This window comes from Ranitomeya variabilis, chromosome 5 (assembly GCF_051348905.1).
Source record: "Ranitomeya variabilis isolate aRanVar5 chromosome 5, aRanVar5.hap1, whole genome shotgun sequence".
Classification (NCBI taxonomy): Eukaryota; Metazoa; Chordata; class Amphibia; order Anura; family Dendrobatidae; genus Ranitomeya; species Ranitomeya variabilis.
The window spans coordinates 449029224-449053653 of NC_135236.1; the positions used below are offsets into that span (position 1 = coordinate 449029224).

At 56.4% G+C, this 24430-nt stretch overlaps 1 protein-coding gene across 1 annotated transcript in view; it reads right to left on the minus strand.

Moving 5' to 3' along the window:
- Positions 1-369: 369 nt before the first annotated feature.
- LOC143773727 (uncharacterized) overlaps positions 370-24430 on the minus strand; it is a 125915-nt gene continuing 101854 nt past the window's right edge. The window contains exon 2 of the mRNA XM_077261090.1: positions 370-1529. Coding sequence (XP_077117205.1) covers positions 408-1478 — 1071 coding nt within the window. The 5' untranslated portion in view covers positions 1479-1529 and the 3' untranslated portion in view covers positions 370-407. The remainder of the gene's footprint in view (positions 1530-24430) is intronic.

The following is a 24430-nucleotide window of genomic DNA, read 5'->3' on the forward strand; positions in this document are numbered from 1 at the left end:
GCGAATTCTGGAAATGTTTTTGAGATGCAGATAAGAAGAGCGAGCCAGTGATCGGATGTGGGGGGTGAATGAAAGCTCGGAATCAAGGATGACTCCAAGGCAGCGGGCATGTTGCTTTGGAGTAATGGTGGAACCGCACACAGAGATGGCAATGTCGGGCAAAGGTAGGTTTGTAGAGGGAGAGAACACGAGGAGTTCAGTTTTTGACAGGTTCAGTTTCAGATAGAGGGAGGACATGATGTTAGAGACAGCGGTAAGACAATCACTGGTGTTTTCTAAAAAGGTCGGCGTGATAACAGGAGAAGAGGTATATAATTGGGTGTCGTCAGCATAGAGATGGTACTGGAAACCAAATCTACTGATTGTTTGTCCAATAGGGGCAGTATACAAAGAGAAGAGGAGGGGGCCTAGGACTGATCCTTGAGGAACCCCAACAGTAAGGGGAAGGTGAGAGGAGGAGGAACCAGCAAAACATACAGTGAAGGATCGGCCAGAGAGATAGGAGGAGAACCAAGAGAGAACGGTGTCCTTGTTCTCAGTTTCTGCCCTGTCTCCCCCACATACAGGCCCCCAGTTGGACATTTAGTACAAATAATTAGGTACACCACATTAGAAGTGACGCAGCTGAAAGTACCTGGTATCTTGTAGTCCTGATGTGAATTGGGGATCTTTATCTTGCCCGTGGTCATTATAAATGGACAGGTTTTACATTTTTTCTGATTGCAGGGAAAGGTACCTGCAGCTGTTGGAGAGGACAGGGAGCTTCTGACAATGATGCTTCTTAGATTTGGGGGCTGCCTAAAACACAGTAGTGGGGGGTCTGGAAAAATGGATTGTAAGCGGGCATCTTTTTGCAGTAAAGGTTGTAATTTCCGTGCAGCTCCCCTTAGCGCCTCCAGATTTGGATTGTAGGTGACCACTAGAGGCACCCGGTTATTTTCTTCTTTAGTTTTGTAATGTAGCAGGTGATTCCTTGATATTCTGGTGGCTCTTGTAATCTGATTTTCAATTGTTCTTGGATGGTAGCCCTGATTCAAAAAGGTCTTTCTGAGGCAACCCAGGTGTTCATCTCTATCCATTGGGTTGGAACATATACGATTGTATCTGATGGCTTGGCTGTAGACAATGGAGTTTTTTATGTGTTTTGGATGGAAACTGTCCCATTTAAGGTATGTTGGACGGTCGATTGGCTTCTGATACAGGGATGTCTCTATTTTATTGTTCTGCAGCTTAATGATGGTGTCCAAAAAGTTAATTTCAGTGCAGGAGTAGTTGAGTGTCAAGTTGATGGTAGGATGAAATTGATTAAACTGTTCATGGAACGACTTTAGCTGTGGTTCAGACTCCGTCCAGATGATTAAAATGTCATCAATGTAGCGGTAGTACGCCAGAGGCCTGATGGGACATGAGGACAAAAAGTCGCTTTCAAGTTTGGCCATGAACAGATTTGCATACTGTGGGGCCATTTTACTTCCCATTGCTGTGCCAGTGACTTCTGTGAGATTTGAAGTAATTTCATGTCCATTGTGCTATGATCAAGGAGACAAAAATGTATTGTCACAGGTATTGCCATTTTTTTTTCTCTTATTGTGTGGTGGTAAGAATCCCTTCTTATTCCCAGTTTCTGCCCTGTCTCCCCCACATACAGACCCCCAGATGGACACTTGGTACATATAATTAAGTATCCCACATTAGATGTGATGCAGCTGAAACTACCTGGTATCTTGCACTCCTGATGTGAGTTGGGGACAGGGGTGTAACTACAACAGGTGCAGGGGTTGCAATCGCACCGGGCCCTGGAGCCTAGGGGGCCCTGTGGCCCATGGAAAAAGACTATTGCTATTAAAGATTCAAATTATTTGGGGGCCCCGTTGGAGCTTTCGCATCTGGGCACATGAGTTTCAAGCTGCGCCACTGGTTGGGGATCTTTATCTTGTCTGTGCTTATTATGAATGGACAGCAGGGCTGGACTGAGACTAAAATTCAGCCTTGGCATTTTGAAGTCACACAGGCCCACTTGTCACATGGTGACCGTATAATATCTTTGTACACTTGTAGGTTACAAGAAGTGAGGGTAGTGTAACACGACTATATAACATATAATCACAGCTGTATCCAGCATTACAGCTCAGTCCTATTTATTGCTTTTAGTTGCAGTACCAAGAAAAGCCGCTACTTTACCTACATAACCGGATCTCGTAGATAATGAAGGGATTGAGATGACCAAAGGCTATGGACCGTCATTCTGGTGCTCCATAAACTTTGCCTACAGAGCGGTGACATCAGTAATGTTCTGGTCAGTTGCATAGAGAACACTCTTTTCTCAGTGATGTCATACAATGTCTACATACTGCTAAACAGTATCTCAAACAAAGAGGACAAATGGAGAATGCCATCCACTGCCCATATAAATAGCACACATAGTGCTGGAGAATGCCATCCAGTGCCCACGCCAACAGTACACATAGTGCTGGAGAATGCCATCCAATGCCCATATACGTGGCACACGTAGTGCTGGAGAATGCCATCCAGTGCCCACACCAATAGTACACATGGTGCTGGAGAATGCCATCCAATGCCCACACCAATAGTACACATAGTGCTGGAGAATGCTGTCCAATGCCCACACCAATAGTAAACATAGTGCTGGAGAATGCCATCCAGTGCCCACAACAATAGTACACATGGTGCTGGAGAATGCCTTCCAGTGCCCACACAAACAGTACACATGGTGCTGGAGAATGCCATCCAGTGCCCGCACCAACAGTACCCATGGTGCTGGAGACTGCCATCCAGTGCCCGCACCAAAAGTACACATGGTGCTGGAGAATGCCATCCAGTGCCCGCATCAACAGTACACACAGTGCTGGAAAATGCCGTACAATGCCCATAGAAATGGCACACGCAGTGCTGGAGACTGCCATCCAGTGCCCGCACCAACAGTACACATAGTGCTGGAGAATGCCATCCAGTGCCCGCACCAACAGTACCCATGGTGCTGGAGAATGCCTTCCAATGCCCATAGCAATGGCACACGCAGTGCTGGAGAATGCCATCCAGTGCCCGCACCAACAGTACACATAGTGCTGGAGACTGCCATCCAGTGCCCGCACCAACAGTACACATAGTGCTGGAGAATGCCATCCAGTGCCCGCACCAAAAGTACACATGGTGCTGGAGAATGTCATCCAGTGCCCGCACCAACAGTACACATAGTGCTGGAAAATGCCGTACAATGCCCATAGAAATGGCACACGCAGTGCTGGAGACTGCCATGCAATGCCCGCACCAACAGTACACATAGTGCTGGAGAATGCCATCCAGTGCCCGCACCAACAGTACCCATGGTGCTGGAGAATGCCTTCCAATGCCCATAGCAATGGCACACGCAGTGCTGGAGAATGCCATCCAGTGCCCGCACCAACAGTACACATAGTGCTGGAGACTGCCATCCAGTGCCCGCACCAACAGTACACATAGTGCTGGAGACTGCCATCCAGTGCCCGCACCAACAGTACACATAGTGCTGGAGAATGCCATCCAGTGCCCGCACCAACAGTACACATAGTGCTGGAGAATGCCGGGGTCGGCATGTTTCTCCAGATCCGGCTAACGGACGCCTTTATCATGCTCGTTAGCCGCTTCTGGAGCCACCCCGGCTGCTGGAGAGGGGCGGGGTCGGCCATTTTTCTCCAGATCCGGCTAACGGACGCCTTTACCACGCTCGTTAGCCGCTTCTGGAGTCAGCCCCACTGCTGGAGAGGGGCGGGGTCGGCCATTTTTCTCCAGATCCGGCTAACGGACGCCTTTACCACGCTCGTTAGCCGCTTCTGGAGTCAGCCCCGGCTGCTGGAGAGGGGCGGGGTCGGCCATGTTTCTCCAGATCCGGCTAACGGACGCCTTTATCATGCTCGTTAGCCGCTTCTGGAGTCAGCCCTGCTGCTGGAGGGGCGGGGTCGGCCATTTTTCTCCAGATCCGGCTAACGGACGCCTTTATCATGCTCGTTAGCCGCTTCTGGAGTCAGCCCCGCTGCTGGAGAGGGGCGTGTTCGGCTGACGGGACGCCTTTATCATGCTCGTTAGCCGCTTCTGCAGTCACCCCTGGTGCTGGAGAATGCCATCCAGTGCCCGCACCAACAGTACACATAGTGCTGGAGACTGCCATCCAGCGCCCGCACCAAAAGTACACATGGTGCTGGAGAATGCCATCCAGTGCCCGCACCAACAGTACACACGGTGCTGGAAAATGCCGTACAATGCCCATAGAAATGGCACACGCAGTGCTGGAGACTGCCATCCAGTGCCCGCACCAACAGTACCCATGGTGCTGGAGAATGCCTTCCGATGCCCATAGCAATGGCACACGCAGTGCTGGAGAATGCCATCCAGTGCCCGCACCAACAGTACACATAGTGCTGGAGACTGCCATCCAGTGCCCGCACCAAAAGTACACGTGGTGCTGGAGAATGCCATCCAGTGCCCGCACCAACAGTACCCATGGTGCTGGAGAATGCCATCCAGTGCCCGCACCAACAGTACACACAGTGCTGGAAAATGCCGTACAATGCCCATAGAAATGGCACACGCAGTGCTGGAGACTGCCATCCAGTGCCCGCACCAACAGTACACATAGTGCTGGAGAATGCCATCCAGTGCCCGCACCAACAGTACCCATGGTGCTGGAGAATGCCTTCCAATGCCCATAGCAATGGCACACGCAGTGCTGGAGAATGCCATCCAGTGCCCGCACCAACAGTACACATAGTGCTGGAGAATGCCGGGTCGGCCATGTTTCTCCACATCTGGCTAACGGACGCCTTTATCATGCTCGTTAGCCGCTTCTGGAGCCGCCCCGGCTGCTGGAGAGGGGCGGGGTCGGCCATTTTTCTCCAGATCCGGCTAACGGACGCCTTTATCATGCTCGTTAGCCGCTTCTGGAGCCGCCCCTGCTGCTGGAGAGGGGCGGGGTCGGCCAATTTTCTCCAGATCCGGCTAACGGACGCCTTTATCATGCTCGTTAGCCGCTTCTGGAGCCACCCCTGCTGCTGGAGAGGGGCGGGGTCGGCCATTTTTCTCCAGATCCGGCTAACGGACGCCTTTACCACGCTCGTTAGCCGCTTCTGGAGTCAGCCCCGCTGCTGGAGAGGGGCGGGGTCGGCCATTTTTCTCCAGATCCGGCTAACGGACGCCTTTATCATGCTCGTTAGCCGCTTCTGGAGTCAGCCCCGCTGCTGGAGAGGGGCGTGTTCGGCTGACGGGACGCCTTTATCATGCTCGTTAGCCGCTTCTGCAGTCACCCCTGGTGCTGGAGAATGCCATCCAGTGCCCGCACCAACAGTACACATAGTGCTGGAGACTGCCATCCAGCGCCCGCACCAAAAGTACACATGGTGCTGGAGAATGCCATCCAGTGCCCGCACCGACAGTACACACGGTGCTGGAAAATGCCGTACAATGCCCATAGAAATGGCACACGCAGTGCTGGAGACTGCCATCCAGTGCCCGCACCAACAGTACACATAGTGCTGGAGAATGCCATCCAGAGCCCGCACCAACAGTACCCATGGTGCTGGAGAATGCCTTCCGATGCCCATAGCAATGGCACACGCAGTGCTGGAGAATGCCATCCAGTGCCCGCACCAACAGTACACATAGTGCTGGAGACTGCCATCCAGTGCCCGCACCAAAAGTACACGTGGTGCTGGAGAATGCCATCCAGCGCCCGCACCAACAGTACCCATGGTGCTGGAGAATGCCATCCAGTGCCCGCACCAACAGTACACACAGTGCTGGAAAATGCCGTACAATGCCCATAGAAATGGCACACGCAGTGCTGGAGACTGCCATCCAGTGCCCGCACCAACAGTACACATAGTGCTGGAGAATGCCATCCAGTGCCCGCACCAACAGTACCCATGGTGCTGGAGAATGCCTTCCAATGCCCATAGCAATGGCACACGTAGTGCTGGAGAATGCCATCCAGTGCCCGCACCAACAGTACACATAGTGCTGGAGACTGCCATCCAGTGCCCGCACCAAAAGTACACATGGTGCTGGAGAATGCCATCCAGTGCCCGCACCAACAGTACCCATGGTGCTGGAGAATGCCTTCCAATGCCCATAGCAATGGCACACGCAGTGCTGGAGAATGCCATCCAGTGCCCGCACCAACAGTACACATAGTGCTGGAGAATGCCGGGTCGGCCATGTTTCTCCACATCTGGCTAACGGACGCCTTTATCATGCTCGTTAGCCGCTTCTGGAGCCGCCCCGGCTGCTGGAGAGGGGCGGGGTCGGCCATTTTTTCTCCAGATCCGGCTAACGGACGCCTTTATCACGCTCGTTAGCCGCTTCTGGAGTCAGCCCCGCTGCTGGAGAGGGGCGTGTTCGGCTGACGGGATGCCTTTATCATGCTCGTTAGCCGCTTCTGCAGTCACCCCTGGTGCTGGAGAATGCCATCCAGTGCCCGCACCAACAGTACACATAGTGCTGGAGACTGCCATCCAGCGCCCGCACCAAAAGTACACATGGTGCTGGAGAATGCCATCCAGTGCCCGCACCAACAGTACACACGGTGCTGGAAAATGCCGTACAATGCCCATAGAAATGGCACACGCAGTGCTGGAGACTGCCATCCAGTGCCCGCACCAACAGTACACATAGTGCTGGAGAATGCCATCCAGAGCCCGCACCAACAGTACCCATGGTGCTGGAGAATGCCTTCCGATGCCCATAGCAATGGCACACGCAGTGCTGGAGAATGCCATCCAGTGCCCGCACCAACAGTACACATAGTGCTGGAGACTGCCATCCAGTGCCCGCACCAAAAGTACACATGGTGCTGGAGAATGCCATCCAGCGCCCGCACCAACAGTACCCATGGTGCTGGAGAATGCCATCCAGTGCCCGCACCAACAGTACACACAGTGCTGGAAAATGCCGTACAATGCCCATAGAAATGGCACACGCAGTGCTGGAGACTGCCATCCAGTGCCCGCACCAACAGTACACATAGTGCTGGAGACTGCCATCCAGTGCCCGCACCAAAAGTACACGTGGTGCTGGAGAATGCCATCCAGCGCCCGCACCAACAGTACCCATGGTGCTGGAGAATGCCATCCAGTGCCCGCACCAACAGTACACACAGTGCTGGAAAATGCCGTACAATGCCCATAGAAATGGCACACGCAGTGCTGGAGACTGCCATCCAGTGCCCGCACCAACAGTACACATAGTGCTGGAGAATGCCATCCAGTGCCCGCACCAACAGTACCCATGGTGCTGGAGAATGCCTTCCAATGCCCATAGCAATGGCACACGTAGTGCTGGAGAATGCCATCCAGTGCCCGCACCAACAGTACACATAGTGCTGGAGACTGCCATCCAGTGCCCGCACCAAAAGTACACATGGTGCTGGAGAATGCCATCCAGTGCCCGCACCAACAGTACCCATGGTGCTGGAGAATGCCTTCCAATGCCCATAGCAATGGCACACGCAGTGCTGGAGAATGCCATCCAGTGCCCGCACCAACAGTACACATAGTGCTGGAGAATGCCGGGTCGGCCATGTTTCTCCACATCTGGCTAACGGACGCCTTTATCATGCTCGTTAGCCGCTTCTGGAGCCGCCCCGGCTGCTGGAGAGGGGCGGGGTCGGCCATTTTTTCTCCAGATCCGGCTAACGGACGCCTTTATCACGCTCGTTAGCCGCTTCTGGAGTCAGCCCCGCTGCTGGAGAGGGGCGTGTTCGGCTGACGGGACGCCTTTATCATGCTCGTTAGCCGCTTCTGCAGTCACCCCTGGTGCTGGAGAATGCCATCCAGTGCCCGCACCAACAGTACACATAGTGCTGGAGACTGCCATCCAGCGCCCGCACCAAAAGTACACATGGTGCTGGAGAATGCCATCCAGTGCCCGCACCAACAGTACACACGGTGCTGGAAAATGCCGTACAATGCCCATAGAAATGGCACACGCAGTGCTGGAGACTGCCATCCAGTGCCCGCACCAACAGTACACATAGTGCTGGAGAATGCCATCCAGAGCCCGCACCAACAGTACCCATGGTGCTGGAGAATGCCTTCCGATGCCCATAGCAATGGCACACGCAGTGCTGGAGAATGCCATCCAGTGCCCGCACCAACAGTACACATAGTGCTGGAGACTGCCATCCAGTGCCCGCACCAAAAGTACACATGGTGCTGGAGAATGCCATCCAGCGCCCGCACCAACAGTACCCATGGTGCTGGAGAATGCCATCCAGTGCCCGCACCAACAGTACACACAGTGCTGGAAAATGCCGTACAATGCCCATAGAAATGGCACACGCAGTGCTGGAGACTGCCATCCAGTGCCCGCACCAACAGTACACATAGTGCTGGAGAATGCCATCCAGTGCCCGCACCAACAGTACCCATGGTGCTGGAGAATGCCTTCCAATGCCCATAGCAATGGCACACGTAGTGCTGGAGAATGCCATCCAGTGCCCGCACCAACAGTACACATAGTGCTGGAGACTGCCATCCAGTGCCCGCACCAAAAGTACACATGGTGCTGGAGAATGCCATCCAGTGCCCGCACCAACAGTACCCATGGTGCTGGAGAATGCCTTCCAATGCCCATAGCAATGGCACACGCAGTGCTGGAGAATGCCATCCAGTGCCCGCACCAACAGTACACATAGTGCTGGAGAATGCCGGGTCGGCCATGTTTCTCCACATCTGGCTAACGGATGCCTTTATCATGCTCGTTAGCCGCTTCTGGAGTCAGCCCCGCTGCTGGAGAGGGGCGGGGTCGGCCATTTTTCTCCAGATCCGGCTAACGGACGCCTTTATCATGCTCGTTAGCCGCTTCTGGAGTCAGCCCCGCTGCTGGAGAGGGGCGGGGTCGGCCATTTTTCTCCAGATCCGGCTAACGGACACCTTTATCATGCTCGTTAGCCGCTTCTGGAGTCAGCCCTGCTGCTGGAGGGGCGGGGTCGGCCAATTTTCTCCAGATCCGGCTAACGGACGCCTTTATCATGCTCGTTAGCCGCTTCTGGAGCCGCCCCTGCTGCTGGAGAGGGGCGGGGTCGGTCATTTTTCTCCAGATCCGGCTAACGGACGCCTTTATCACGCTCGTTAGCCGCATCTGGAGTCAGCCCCGCTGCTGGAGAGGGGCGTGTTCGGCTGACGGGACGCCTTTATCATGCTCGTTAGCCGCTTCTGCAGTCACCCCTGGTGCTGGAGAATGCCATCCAGTGCCCGCACCAACAGTACACATAGTGCTGGAGACTGCCATCCAGCGCCCGCACCAAAAGTACACATGGTGCTGGAGAATGCCATCCAGTGCCCGCACCAACAGTACACACGGTGCTGGAAAATGCCGTACAATGCCCATAGAAATGGCACACGCAGTGCTGGAGACTGCCATCCAGTGCCCGCACCAACAGTACACATAGTGCTGGAGAATGCCATCCAGAGCCCGCACCAACAGTACCCATGGTGCTGGAGAATGCCTTCCGATGCCCATAGCAATGGCACACGCAGTGCTGGAGAATGCCATCCAGTGCCCGCACCAACAGTACACATAGTGCTGGAGACTGCCATCCAGTGCCCGCACCAAAAGTACACATGGTGCTGGAGAATGCCATCCAGCGCCCGCACCAACAGTACCCATGGTGCTGGAGAATGCCATCCAGTGCCCGCACCAACAGTACACACAGTGCTGGAAAATGCCATACAATGCCCATAGAAATGGCACACGCAGTGCTGGAGACTGCCATCCAGTGCCCGCACCAACAGTACACATAGTGCTGGAGAATGCCATCCAGTGCCCGCACCAACAGTACCCATGGTGCTGGAGAATGCCTTCCAATGCCCATAGCAATGGCACACGTAGTGCTGGAGAATGCCATCCAGTGCCCGCACCAACAGTACACATAGTGCTGGAGACTGCCATCCAGTGCCCGCACCAAAAGTACACATGGTGCTGGAGAATGCCATCCAGTGCCCGCACCAACAGTACCCATGGTGCTGGAGAATGCCTTCCAATGCCCATAGCAATGGCACACGCAGTGCTGGAGAATGCCATCCAGTGCCCGCACCAACAGTACACATAGTGCTGGAGAATGCCGGGTCGGCCATGTTTCTCCACATCTGGCTAACGGACGCCTTTATCATGCTCGTTAGCCGCTTCTGGAGCCGCCCCGGCTGCTGGAGAGGGGCGGGGTCGGCCATTTTTTCTCCAGATCCGGCTAACGGACGCCTTTATCACGCTCGTTAGCCGCTTCTGGAGTCAGCCCCGCTGCTGGAGAGGGGCGGGGTCGGCCATTTTTCTCCAGATCCGGCTAACGGACGCCTTTATCATGCTCGTTAGCCGCTTCTGGAGTCAGCCCCGCTGCTGGAGAGGGGCGGGGTCGGCCATTTTTCTCCAGATCCGGCTAACGGACGCCTTTATCATGCTCGTTAGCCGCTTCTGGAGTCAGCCCTGCTGCTGGGGTCGGCCATTTTTCTCCAGATCCGGCTAACGGACGCCTTTATCACGCTCGTTAGCCGCTTCTGGAGTCAGCCCCGCTGCTGGAGAGGGGCGTGTTCGGCTGACGGGACGCCTTTATCATGCTCGTTAGGCGCTTCTGCAGTCACCCCTGGTGCTGGAGAATGCCATCCAGTGCCCGCACCAACAGTACACATCGTGCTGGAGACTGCCATCCAGCGCCCGCACCAAAAGTACACATGGTGCTGGAGAATGCCATCCAGTGCCCGCACCGACAGTACACACGGTGCTGGAAAATGCCGTACAATGCCCATAGAAATGGCACACGCAGTGCTGGAGACTGCCATCCAGTGCCCGCACCAACAGTACACATAGTGCTGGAGAATGCCATCCAGTGCCCGCACCAACAGTACCCATGGTGCTGGAGAATGCCTTCCGATGCCCATAGCAATGGCACACGCAGTGCTGGAGAATGCCATCCAGTGCCCGCACCAACAGTACACATAGTGCTGGAGACTGCCATCCAGTGCCCGCACCAAAAGTACACATGGTGCTGGAGAATGCCATCCAGCGCCCGCACCAACAGTACCCATGGTGCTGGAGAATGCCATCCAGTGCCCGCACCAACAGTACACACAGTGCTGGAAAATGCCGTACAATGCCCATAGAAATGGCACACGCAGTGCTGGAGACTGCCATCCAGTGCCCGCACCAACAGTACACATAGTGCTGGAGAATGCCATCCAGTGCCCGCACCAACAGTACCCATGGTGCTGGAGAATGCCTTCCGATGCCCATAGCAATGGCACACGTAGTGCTGGAGAATGCCATCCAGTGCCCGCACCAACAGTACACATAGTGCTGGAGACTGCCATCCAGTGCCCGCACCAAAAGTACACATGGTGCTGGAGAATGCCATCCAGTGCCCGCACCAACAGTACCCATGGTGCTGGAGAATGCCTTCCAATGCCCATAGCAATGGCACACGCAGTGCTGGAGAATGCCATCCAGTGCCCGCACCAACAGTACACATAGTGCTGGAGAATGCCGGGTCGGCCATGTTTCTCCACATCTGGCTAACGGACGCCTTTATCATGCTCGTTAGCCGCTTCTGGAGCCGCCCTGGCTGCTGGAGAGGGGCGGGGTCGGCCATTTTTTCTCCAGATCCGGCTAACGGACGCCTTTATCATGCTCGTTAGCCGCTTCTGGAGTCAGCCCTGCTGCTGGAGGGGCGGGGTCGGCCATTTTTCTCCAGATCCGGCTAACGGACGCCTTTATCATGCTCGTTAGCCGCTTCTGGAGTCAGCCCTGCTGCTGGAGGGGCGGGGTCGGCCATTTTTCTCCAGATCCGGCTAACGGACGCCTTTATCATGCTCGTTAGCCGCTTCTGGAGTCAGCCCTGCTGCTGGAGGGGCGGGGTCGGCCATTTTTCTCCAGATCCGGCTAACGGACGCCTTTATCATGCTCGTTAGCCGCTTCTGGAGTCAGCCCTGCTGCTGGGGTCGGCCATTTTTCTCCAGATCCGGCTAACGGACGCCTTTATCACGCTCGTTAGCCGCTTCTGGAGTCAGCCCCGCTGCTGGAGAGGGGCGTGTTCGGCTGACGGGACGCCTTTATCATGCTCGTTAGGCGCTTCTGCAGTCACCCCTGGTGCTGGAGAATGCCATCCAGTGCCCGCACCAACAGTACACATCGTGCTGGAGACTGCCATCCAGCGCCCGCACCAAAAGTACACATGGTGCTGGAGAATGCCATCCAGTGCCCGCACCGACAGTACACACGGTGCTGGAAAATGCCGTACAATGCCCATAGAAATGGCACACGCAGTGCTGGAGACTGCCATCCAGTGCCCGCACCAACAGTACACATAGTGCTGGAGAATGCCATCCAGTGCCCGCACCAACAGTACCCATGGTGCTGGAGAATGCCTTCCGATGCCCATAGCAATGGCACACGCAGTGCTGGAGAATGCCATCCAGTGCCCGCACCAACAGTACACATAGTGCTGGAGACTGCCATCCAGTGCCCGCACCAAAAGTACACATGGTGCTGGAGAATGCCATCCAGCGCCCGCACCAACAGTACCCATGGTGCTGGAGAATGCCATCCAGTGCCCGCACCAACAGTACACACAGTGCTGGAAAATGCCGTACAATGCCCATAGAAATGGCACACGCAGTGCTGGAGACTGCCATCCAGTGCCCGCACCAACAGTACACATAGTGCTGGAGAATGCCATCCAGTGCCCGCACCAACAGTACCCATGGTGCTGGAGAATGCCTTCCGATGCCCATAGCAATGGCACACGTAGTGCTGGAGAATGCCATCCAGTGCCCGCACCAACAGTACACATAGTGCTGGAGACTGCCATCCAGTGCCCGTACCAAAAGTACACATGGTGCTGGAGAATGCCATCCAGTGCCCGCACCAACAGTACCCATGGTGCTGGAGAATGCCTTCCAATGCCCATAGCAATGGCACACGCAGTGCTGGAGAATGCCATCCAGTGCCCGCACCAACAGTACACATAGTGCTGGAGAATGCCGGGTCGGCCATGTTTCTCCACATCTGGCTAACGGACGCCTTTATCATGCTCGTTAGCCGCTTCTGGAGCCGCCCTGGCTGCTGGAGAGGGGCGGGGTCGGCCATTTTTTCTCCAGATCCGGCTAACGGACGCCTTTATCAAGCTCGTTAGCCGCTTCTGGAGTCAGCCCTGCTGCTGGAGGGGCGGGGTCGGCCATTTTTCTCCAGATCCGGCTAACGGACGCCTTTATCATGCTCGTTAGCCGCTTCTGGAGTCAGCCCTGCTGCTGGAGGGGCGGGGTCGGCCATTTTTCTCCAGATCCGGCTAACGGACGCCTTTATCATGCTCGTTAGCCGCTTCTGGAGTCAGCCCTGCTGCTGGAGGGGCGGGGTCGGCCATTTTTCTCCAGATCCGGCTAACGGACGCCTTTATCATGCTCGTTAGCCGCTTCTGGAGTCAGCCCTGCTGCTGGGGTCGGCCATTTTTCTCCAGATCCGGCTAACGGACGCCTTTATCACGCTCGTTAGCCGCTTCTGGAGTCAGCCCCGCTGCTGGAGAGGGGCGTGTTCGGCTGACGGGACGCCTTTATCATGCTCGTTAGGCGCTTCTGCAGTCACCCCTGGTGCTGGAGAATGCCATCCAGTGCCCGCACCAACAGTACACATCGTGCTGGAGACTGCCATCCAGCGCCCGCACCAAAAGTACACATGGTGCTGGAGAATGCCATCCAGTGCCCGCACCGACAGTACACACGGTGCTGGAAAATGCCGTACAATGCCCATAGAAATGGCACACGCAGTGCTGGAGACTGCCATCCAGTGCCCGCACCAACAGTACACATAGTGCTGGAGAATGCCATCCAGTGCCCGCACCAACAGTACCCATGGTGCTGGAGAATGCCTTCCGATGCCCATAGCAATGGCACACGCAGTGCTGGAGAATGCCATCCAGTGCCCGCACCAACAGTACACATAGTGCTGGAGACTGCCATCCAGTGCCCGCACCAAAAGTACACATGGTGCTGGAGAATGCCATCCAGCGCCCGCACCAACAGTACCCATGGTGCTGGAGAATGCCATCCAGTGCCCGCACCAACAGTACACACAGTGCTGGAAAATGCCGTACAATGCCCATAGAAATGGCACACGCAGTGCTGGAGACTGCCATCCAGTGCCCGCACCAACAGTACACATAGTGCTGGAGAATGCCATCCAGTGCCCGCACCAACAGTACCCATGGTGCTGGAGAATGCCTTCCGATGCCCATAGCAATGGCACACGTAGTGCTGGAGAATGCCATCCAGTGCCCGCACCAACAGTACACATAGTGCTGGAGACTGCCATCCAGTGCCCGCACCAAAAGTACACATGGTGCTGGAGAATGCCATCCAGTGCCCGCACCAACAGTACCCATGGTGCTGGAGAATGCCTTCCAATGCCCATAGCAATGGCACACGCAGTGCTGGAGAATGCCATCCAGTGCCCGCACCAACAGTACACATAGTGCTGGAGAATGCCGGGTCGGCCATGTTTCTCCACATCTGGCTAACGGACGCCTTTATCATGCTCGTTAGCCGCTTCTGGAGCCGCCCCGGCTGCTGGAGAGGGGCGGGGTCGGCCATTTTTTCTCCAGATCCGGCTAACGGACGCCTTTATCATGCTCGTTAGCCGCTTCTGGAGTCAGCCCTGCTGCTGGAGGGGCGGGGTCGGCCATTTTTCTCCAGATCCGGCTAACGGACGCCTTTATCATGCTCGTTAGCCGCTTCTGGAGTCAGCCCTGCTGCTGGAGGGGCGGGGTCGGCCATTTTTCTCCAGATCCGGCTAACGGACGCCTTTATCATGCTCGTTAGCCGCTTCTGGAGCCGCCCCTGCTGCTGGAGAGGGGCGGGGTCGGTCATTTTTCTCCAGATCCGGCTAACGGACGCCTTTATCACGCTCGTTAGCCGCTTCTGGAGTCAGCCCCGCTGCTGGAGAGGGGCGTGTTCGGCTGACGGGACGCCTTTATCATGCTCGTTAGCCGCTTCTGCAGTCACCCCTGGTGCTGGAGAATGCCATCCAGTGCCCGCACCAACAGTACACATAGTGCTGGAGACTGCCATCCAGCGCCCGCACCAAAAGTACACATGGTGCTGGAGAATGCCATCCAGTGCCCGCACCAACAGTACACACGGTGCTGGAAAATGCCGTACAATGCCCATAGAAATGGCACACGCAGTGCTGGAGACTGCCATCCAGTGCCCGCACCAACAGTACACATAGTGCTGGAGAATGCCATCCAGAGCCCGCACCAACAGTACCCATGGTGCTGGAGAATGCCTTCCGATGCCCATAGCAATGGCACACGCAGTGCTGGAGAATGCCATCCAGTGCCCGCACCAACAGTACACATAGTGCTGGAGACTGCCATCCAGTGCCCGCACCAAAAGTACACATGGTGCTGGAGAATGCCATCCAGCGCCCGCACCAACAGTACCCATGGTGCTGGAGAATGCCATCCAGTGCCCGCACCAACAGTACACACAGTGCTGGAAAATGCCGTACAATGCCCATAGAAATGGCACACGCAGTGCTGGAGACTGCCATCCAGTGCCCGCACCAACAGTACACATAGTGCTGGAGAATGCCATCCAGTGCCCGCACCAACAGTACCCATGGTGCTGGAGAATGCCTTCCGATGCCCATAGCAATGGCACACGTAGTGCTGGAGAATGCCATCCAGTGCCCGCACCAACAGTACACATAGTGCTGGAGACTGCCATCCAGTGCCCGCACCAAAAGTACACATGGTGCTGGAGAATGCCATCCAGTGCCCGCACCAACAGTACCCATGGTGCTGGAGAATGCCTTCCAATGCCCATAGCAATGGCACACGCAGTGCTGGAGAATGCCATCCAGTGCCCGCACCAACAGTACACATAGTGCTGGAGAATGCCGGGTCGGCCATGTTTCTCCACATCTGGCTAACGGACGCCTTTATCATGCTCGTTAGCCGCTTCTGGAGCCGCCCTGGCTGCTGGAGAGGGGCGGGGTCGGCCATTTTTTTTACCAGATCCGGCTAACGGACGCCTTTATCATGCTCGTTAGCCGCTTCTGGAGTCAGCCCTGCTGCTGGAGGGGCGGGGTCGGCCATTTTTCTCCAGATCCGGCTAACGGATGCCTTTATCATGCTCGTTAGCCGCTTCTGGAGTCAGCCCTGCTGCTGGGGTCGGCCATTTTTCTCCAGATCCGGCTAACGGACGCCTTTATCACGCTCGTTAGCCGCTTCTGGAGTCAGCCCCGCTGCTGGAGAGGGGCGTGTTCGGCTGACGGGACGCCTTTATCATGCTCGTTAGGCGCTTCTGCAGTCACCCCTGGTGCTGGAGAATGCCATCCAGTGCCCGCACCAACAGTACACATCGTGCTGGAGACTGCCATCCAGCGCCCGCACCAAAAGTACACATGGTGCTGGAGAATGCCATCCAGTGCCCGCACCGACAGTACACACGGTGCTGGAAAATGCCGTACAATGCCCATAGAAATGGCACACGCAGTGCTGGAGACTGCCATCCAGTGCCCGCACCAACAGTACACATAGTGCTGGAGAATGCCATCCAGTGCCCGCACCAACAGTACCCATGGTGCTGGAGAATGCCTTCCGATGCCCATAGCAATGGCACACGCAGTGCTGGAGAATGCCATCCAGTGCCCGCACCAACAGTACACATAGTGCTGGAGACTGCCATCCAGTGCCCGCACCAAAAGTACACATGGTGCTGGAGAATGCCATCCAGCGCCCGCACCAACAGTACCCATGGTGCTGGAGAATGCCATCCAGTGCCCGCACCAACAGTACACACAGTGCTGGAAAATGCCGTACAATGCCCATAGAAATGGCACACGCAGTGCTGGAGACTGCCATCCAGTGCCCGCACCAACAGTACACATAGTGCTGGAGAATGCCATCCAGTGCCCGCACCAACAGTACCCATGGTGCTGGAGAATGCCTTCCGATGCCCATAGCAATGGCACACGTAGTGCTGGAGAATGCCATCCAGTGCCCGCACCAACAGTACACATAGTGCTGGAGACTGCCATCCAGTGCCCGCACCAAAAGTACACATGGTGCTGGAGAATGCCATCCAGTGCCCGCACCAACAGTACCCATGGTGCTGGAGAATGCCTTCCAATGCCCATAGCAATGGCACACGCAGTGCTGGAGAATGCCATCCAGTGCCCGCACCAACAGTACACATAGTGCTGGAGAATGCCGGGTCGGCCATGTTTCTCCACATCTGGCTAACGGACGCCTTTATCATGCTCGTTAGCCGCTTCTGGAGCCGCCCTGGCTGCTGGAGAGGGGCGGGGTCGGCCATTTTTTCTCCAGATCCGGCTAACAGACGCCTTTATCATGCTCGTTAGCCGCTTCTGGAGTCAGCCCTGCTGCTGGAGGGGCGGGGTCGGCCATTTTTCTCCAGATCCGGCTAACGGACGCCTTTATCAGGCTCGTTAGCCGCTTCTGGAGTCAGCCCTGCTGCTGGAGGGGCGGGGTCGGCCATTTTTCTCCAGATCCGGCTAACGGACGCCTTTATCATGCTCGTTAGCCGCTTCTGGAGTCAGCCCTGCTGCTGGAGGGGCGGGGTCGGCCATTTTTCTCCAGATCCGGCTAACGGACGCCTTTATCATGCTCGTTAGCCGCTTCTGGAGTCAGCCCTGCTGCTGGGGTCGGCCATTTTTCTCCAGATCCGGCTAACGGACGCCTTTATCACGCTCGTTAGCCGCTTCTGGAGTCAGCCCCGCTGCTGGAGAGGGGCGTGTTCGGCTGACGGGACGCCTTTATCATGCTCGTTAGGCGCTTCTGCAGTCACCCCTGGTGCTGGAGAATGCCATCCAGTGCCCGCACCAACAGTACACATCGTGCTGGAGACTGCCATCCAGCGCCCGCACCAAAAGTACACATGGTGCTGGAGAATGCCATCCAGTGCCCGCACCGACAGTACACACGGTGCTGGAAAATGCCGTACAATGCCCATAGAAATGGCACACGCAGTGCTGGAGACTGCCATCCAGTGCCCGCACCAACAGTACACATAGTGCTGGAGAATGCCATCCAGTGCCCGCACCAACAGTACCCATGGTGCTGGAGAATGCCTTCCGATGCCCATAGCAATGGCACACGCAGTGCTGGAGAATGCCATCCAGTGCCCGCACCAACAGTACACATAGTGCTGGAGACTGCCATCCAGTGCCCGCACCAAAAGTACACATGGTGCTGGAGAATGCCATCCAGCGCCCGCACCAACAGTACCCATGGTGCTGGAGAATGCCATCCAGTGCCCGCACCAACAGTACACACAGTGCTGGAAAATGCCGTACAATGCCCATAGAAATGGCACACGCAGTGCTGGAGACTGCCATCCAGTGCCCGCACCAACAGTACACATAGTGCTGGAGAATGCCATCCAGTGCCCGCACCAACAGTACCCATGGTGCTGGAGAATGCCTTCCGATGCCCATAGCAATGGCACACGTAGTGCTGGAGAATGCCATCCAGTGCCCGCACCAACAGTACACATAGTGCTGGAGACTGCCATCCAGTGCCCGCACCAAAAGTACACATGGTGCTGGAGAATGCCATCCAGTGCCCGCACCAACAGTACCCATGGTGCTGGAGAATGCCTTCCAATGCCCATAGCAATGGCACACGCAGTGCTGGAGAATGCCATCCAGTGCCCGCACCAACAGTACACATAGTGCTGGAGAATGCCGGGTCGGCCATGTTTCTCCACATCTGGCTAACGGACGCCTTTATCATGCTCGTTAGCCGCTTCTGGAGCCGCCCCGGCTGCTGGAGAGGGGCGGGGTCGGCCATTTTTTCTCCAGATCCGGCTAACGGACGCCTTTATCATGCTCGTTAGCCGCTTCTGGAGTCAGCCCTGCTGCTGGAGGGGCGGGGTCGGCCATTTTTTCTCCAGATCCGGCTAACGGACGCCTTTTTCATGCTCGTTAGCCGCTTCTGGAGTCAGCCCTGCTGCTGGAGGGGCGGGGTCGGCCATTTTTCTCCAGATCCGGCTAACGGACGCCTTTATCATGCTCGTTAGCCGCTTCTGGAGTCAGCCCTGCTGCTGGAGGGGCGGGGTCGGCCATTTTTCTCCAGATCCGGCTAACGGACGCCTTTATCATGCTCGTTAGCCGCTTCTGGAGCCGCCCCTGCTGCTGGAGAGGGGCGGGGTCGGTCATTTTTCTCCAGATCCGGCTAACGGACGCCTTTATCACGCTCGTTAGCCGCTTCTGGAGTCAGCCCCGCTGCTGGAGAGGGGCGTGTTCGGCTGACGGGACGCCTTTATCATGCTCGTTAGCCGCTTCTGCAGTCACCCCTGGTGCTGGAGAATGCCATCCAGTGCCCGCACCAACAGTACACATAGTGCTGGAGACTGCCATCCAGCGCCCGCACCAAAAGTACACATGGTGCTGGAGAATGCCATCCAGTGCCCGCACCGACAGTACACACGGTGCTGGAAAATGCCGTACAATGCCCATAGAAATGGCACACGCAGTGCTGGAGACTGCCATCCAGTGCCCGCACCAACAGTACACATAGTGCTGGAGAATGCCATCCAGAGCCCGCACCAACAGTACCCATGGTGCTGGAGAATGCCTTCCGATGCCCATAGCAATGGCACACGCAGTGCTGGAGAATGCCATCCAGTGCCCGCACCAACAGTACACATAGTGCTGGAGACTGCCATCCAGTGCCCGCACCAAAAGTACACATGGTGCTGGAGAATGCCATCCAGCGCCCGCACCAACAGTACCCATGGTGCTGGAGAATGCCATCCAGTGCCCGCACCAACAGTACACACAGTGCTGGAAAATGCCGTACAATGCCCATAGAAATGGCACACGCAGTGCTGGAGACTGCCATCCAGTGCCCGCACCAACAGTACACATAGTGCTGGAGAATGCCATCCAGTGCCCGCACCAACAGTACCCATGGTGCTGGAGAATGCCTTCCGATGCCCATAGCAATGGCACACGTAGTGCTGGAGAATGCCATCCAGTGCCCGCACCAACAGTACACATAGTGCTGGAGACTGCCATCCAGTGCCCGCACCAAAAGTACACATGGTGCTGGAGAATGCCATCCAGTGCCCGCACCAACAGTACCCATGGTGCTGGAGAATGCCTTCCAATGCCCATAGCAATGGCACACGCAGTGCTGGAGAATGCCATCCAGTGCCCGCACCAACAGTACACATAGTGCTGGAGAATGCCGGGTCGGCCATGTTTCTCCACATCTGGCTAACGGACGCCTTTATCATGCTCGTTAGCCGCTTCTGGAGCCGCCCTGGCTGCTGGAGAGGGGCGGGGTCGGCCATTTTTTTTACCAGATCCGGCTAACGGACGCCTTTATCATGCTCGTTAGCCGCTTCTGGAGTCAGCCCTGCTGCTGGAGGGGCGGGGTCGGCCATTTTTCTCCAGATCCGGCTAACAGACGCCTTTATCATGCTCGTTAGCCGCTTCTGGAGTCAGCCCTGCTGCTGGGGTCGGCCATTTTTCTCCAGATCCGGCTAACGGACGCCTTTATCACGCTCGTTAGCCGCTTCTGGAGTCAGCCCCGCTGCTGGAGAGGGGCGTGTTCGGCTGACGGGACGCCTTTATCATGCTCGTTAGGCGCTTCTGCAGTCACCCCTGGTGCTGGAGAATGCCATCCAGTGCCCGCACCAACAGTACACATCGTGCTGGAGACTGCCATCCAGCGCCCGCACCAAAAGTACACATGGTGCTGGAGAATGCCATCCAGTGCCCGCACCGACAGTACACACGGTGCTGGAAAATGCCGTACAATGCCCATAGAAATGGCACACGCAGTGCTGGAGACTGCCATCCAGTGCCCGCACCAACAGTACACATAGTGCTGGAGAATGCCATCCAGTGCCCGCACCAACAGTACCCATGGTGCTGGAGAATGCCTTCCGATGCCCATAGCAATGGCACACGCAGTGCTGGAGAATGCCATCCAGTGCCCGCACCAACAGTACACATAGTGCTGGAGACTGCCATCCAGTGCCCGCACCAAAAGTACACATGGTGCTGGAGAATGCCATCCAGCGCCCGCACCAACAGTACCCATGGTGCTGGAGAATGCCATCCAGTGCCCGCACCAACAGTACACACAGTGCTGGAAAATGCCGTACAATGCCCATAGAAATGGCACACGCAGTGCTGGAGACTGCCATCCAGTGCCCGCACCAACAGTACACATAGTGCTGGAGAATGCCATCCAGTGCCCGCACCAACAGTACCCATGGTGCTGGAGAATGCCTTCCGATGCCCATAGCAATGGCACACGTAGTGCTGGAGAATGCCATCCAGTGCCCGCACCAACAGTACACATAGTGCTGGAGACTGCCATCCAGTGCCCGCACCAAAAGTACACATGGTGCTGGAGAATGCCATCCAGTGCCCGCACCAACAGTACCCATGGTGCTGGAGAATGCCTTCCAATGCCCATAGCAATGGCACACGCAGTGCTGGAGAATGCCATCCAGTGCCCGCACCAACAGTACACATAGTGCTGGAGAATGCCGGGTCGGCCATGTTTCTCCACATCTGGCTAACGGACGCCTTTATCATGCTCGTTAGCCGCTTCTGGAGCCGCCCCGGCTGCTGGAGAGGGGCGGGGTCGGCCATTTTTTCTCCAGATCCGGCTAACGGACGCCTTTATCATGCTCGTTAGCCGCTTCTGGAGTCAGCCCTGCTGCTGGAGGGGCGGGGTCGGCCATTTTTCTCCAGATCCGGCTAACGGACGCCTTTATCATGCTCGTTAGCCGCTTCTGGAGTCAGCCCTGCTGCTGGAGGGGCGGGGTCGGCCATTTTTCTCCAGATCCGGCTAACGGACGCCTTTATCATGCTCGTTAGCCGCTTCTGGAGCCGCCCCTGCTGCTGGAGAGGGGCGGGGTCGGTCATTTTTCTCCAGATCCGGCTAACGGACGCCTTTATCACGCTCGTTAGCCGCTTCTGGAGTCAGCCCCGCTGCTGGAGAGGGGCGTGTTCGGCTGACGGGACGCCTTTATCATGCTCGTTAGCCGCTTCTGCAGTCACCCCTGGTGCTGGAGAATGCCATCCAGTGCCCGCACCAACAGTACACATAGTGCTGGAGACTGCCATCCAGCGCCCGCACCAAAAGTACACATGGTGCTGGAGAATGCCATCCAGTGCCCGCACCAACAGTACACACGGTGCTGGAAAATGCCGTACAATGCCCATAGAAATGGCACACGCAGTGCTGGAGACTGCCATCCAGTGCCCGCACCAACAGTACACATAGTGCTGGAGAATGCCATCCAGAGCCCGCACCAACAGTACCCATGGTGCTGGAGAATGCCTTCCGATGCCCATAGCAATGGCACACGCAGTGCTGGAGAATGCCATCCAGTGCCCGCACCAACAGTACACATAGTGCTGGAGACTGCCATCCAGTGCCCGCACCAAAAGTACACATGGTGCTGGAGAATGCCATCCAGCGCCCGCACCAACAGTACCCATGGTGCTGGAGAATGCCATCCAGTGCCCGCACCAACAGTACACACAGTGCTGGAAAATGCCGTACAATGCCCATAGAAATGGCACACGCAGTGCTGGAGACTGCCATCCAGTGCCCGCACCAACAGTACACATAGTGCTGGAGAATGCCATCCAGTGCCCGCACCAACAGTACCCATGGTGCTGGAGAATGCCTTCCGATGCCCATAGCAATGGCACACGTAGTGCTGGAGAATGCCATCCAGTGCCCGCACCAACAGTACACATAGTGCTGGAGACTGCCATCCAGTGCCCGCACCAAAAGTACACATGGTGCTGGAGAATGCCATCCAGTGCCCGCACCAACAGTACCCATGGTGCTGGAGAATGCCTTCCAATGCCCATAGCAATGGCACACGCAGTGCTGGAGAATGCCATCCAGTGCCCGCACCAACAGTACACATAGTGCTGGAGAATGCCGGGTCGGCCATGTTTCTCCACATCTGGCTAACGGACGCCTTTATCATGCTCGTTAGCCGCTTCTGGAGCCGCCCTGGCTGCTGGAGAGGGGCGGGGTCGGCCATTTTTTTTACCAGATCCGGCTAACGGACGCCTTTATCATGCTCGTTAGCCGCTTCTGGAGTCAGCCCTGCTGCTGGAGGGGCGGGGTCGGCCATTTTTCTCCAGATCCGGCTAACGGACGCCTTTATCATGCTCGTTAGCCGCTTCTGGAGTCAGCCCTGCTGCTGGGGTCGGCCATTTTTCTCCAGATCCGGCTAACGGACGCCTTTATCACGCTCGTTAGCCGCTTCTGGAGTCAGCCCCGCTGCTGGAGAGGGGCGTGTTCGGCTGACGGGACGCCTTTATCATGCTCGTTAGGCGCTTCTGCAGTCACCCCTGGTGCTGGAGAATGCCATCCAGTGCCCGCACCAACAGTACACATCGTGCTGGAGACTGCCATCCAGCGCCCGAACCAAAAGTACACATGGTGCTGGAGAATGCCATCCAGTGCCCGCACCGACAGTACACACGGTGCTGGAAAATGCCGTACAATGCCCATAGAAATGGCACACGCAGTGCTGGAGACTGCCATCCAGTGCCCGCACCAACAGTACACATAGTGCTGGAGAATGCCATCCATTGCCTGCACCAACAGTACCCATGGTGCTGGAGAATGCCTTCCGATGCCCATAGCAATGGCACACGCAGTGCTGGAGAATGCCATCCAGTGCCCGCACCAACAGTACACATAGTGCTGGAGACTGCCATCCAGTGCCCGCACCAAAAGTACACATGGTGCTGGAGAATGCCATCCAGCGCCCGCACCAACAGTACCCATGGTGCTGGAGAATGCCATCCAGTGCCCGCACCAACAGTACACACAGTGCTGGAAAATGCCGTACAATGCCCATAGAAATGGCACACGCAGTGCTGGAGACTGCCATCCAGTGCCCGCACCAACAGTACACATAGTGCTGGAGAATGCCATCCAGTGCCCGCACCAACAGTACCCATGGTGCTGGAGAATGCCTTCCGATGCCCATAGCAATGGCACACGTAGTGCTGGAGAATGCCATCCAGTGCCCGCACCAACAGTACACATAGTGCTGGAGACTGCCATCCAGTGCCCGCACCAAAAGTACACATGGTGCTGGAGAATGCCATCCAGTGCCCGCACCAACAGTACCCATGGTGCTGGAGAATGCCTTCCAATGCCCATAGCAATGGCACACGCAGTGCTGGAGAATGCCATCCAGTGCCCGCACCAACAGTACACATAGTGCTGGAGAATGCCGGGTCGGCCATGTTTCTCCACATCTGGCTAACGGACGCCTTTATCATGCTCGTTAGCCGCTTCTGGAGCCGCCCTGGCTGCTGGAGAGGGGCGGGGTCGGCCATTTTTTCTCCAGATCCGGCTAACAGACGCCTTTAT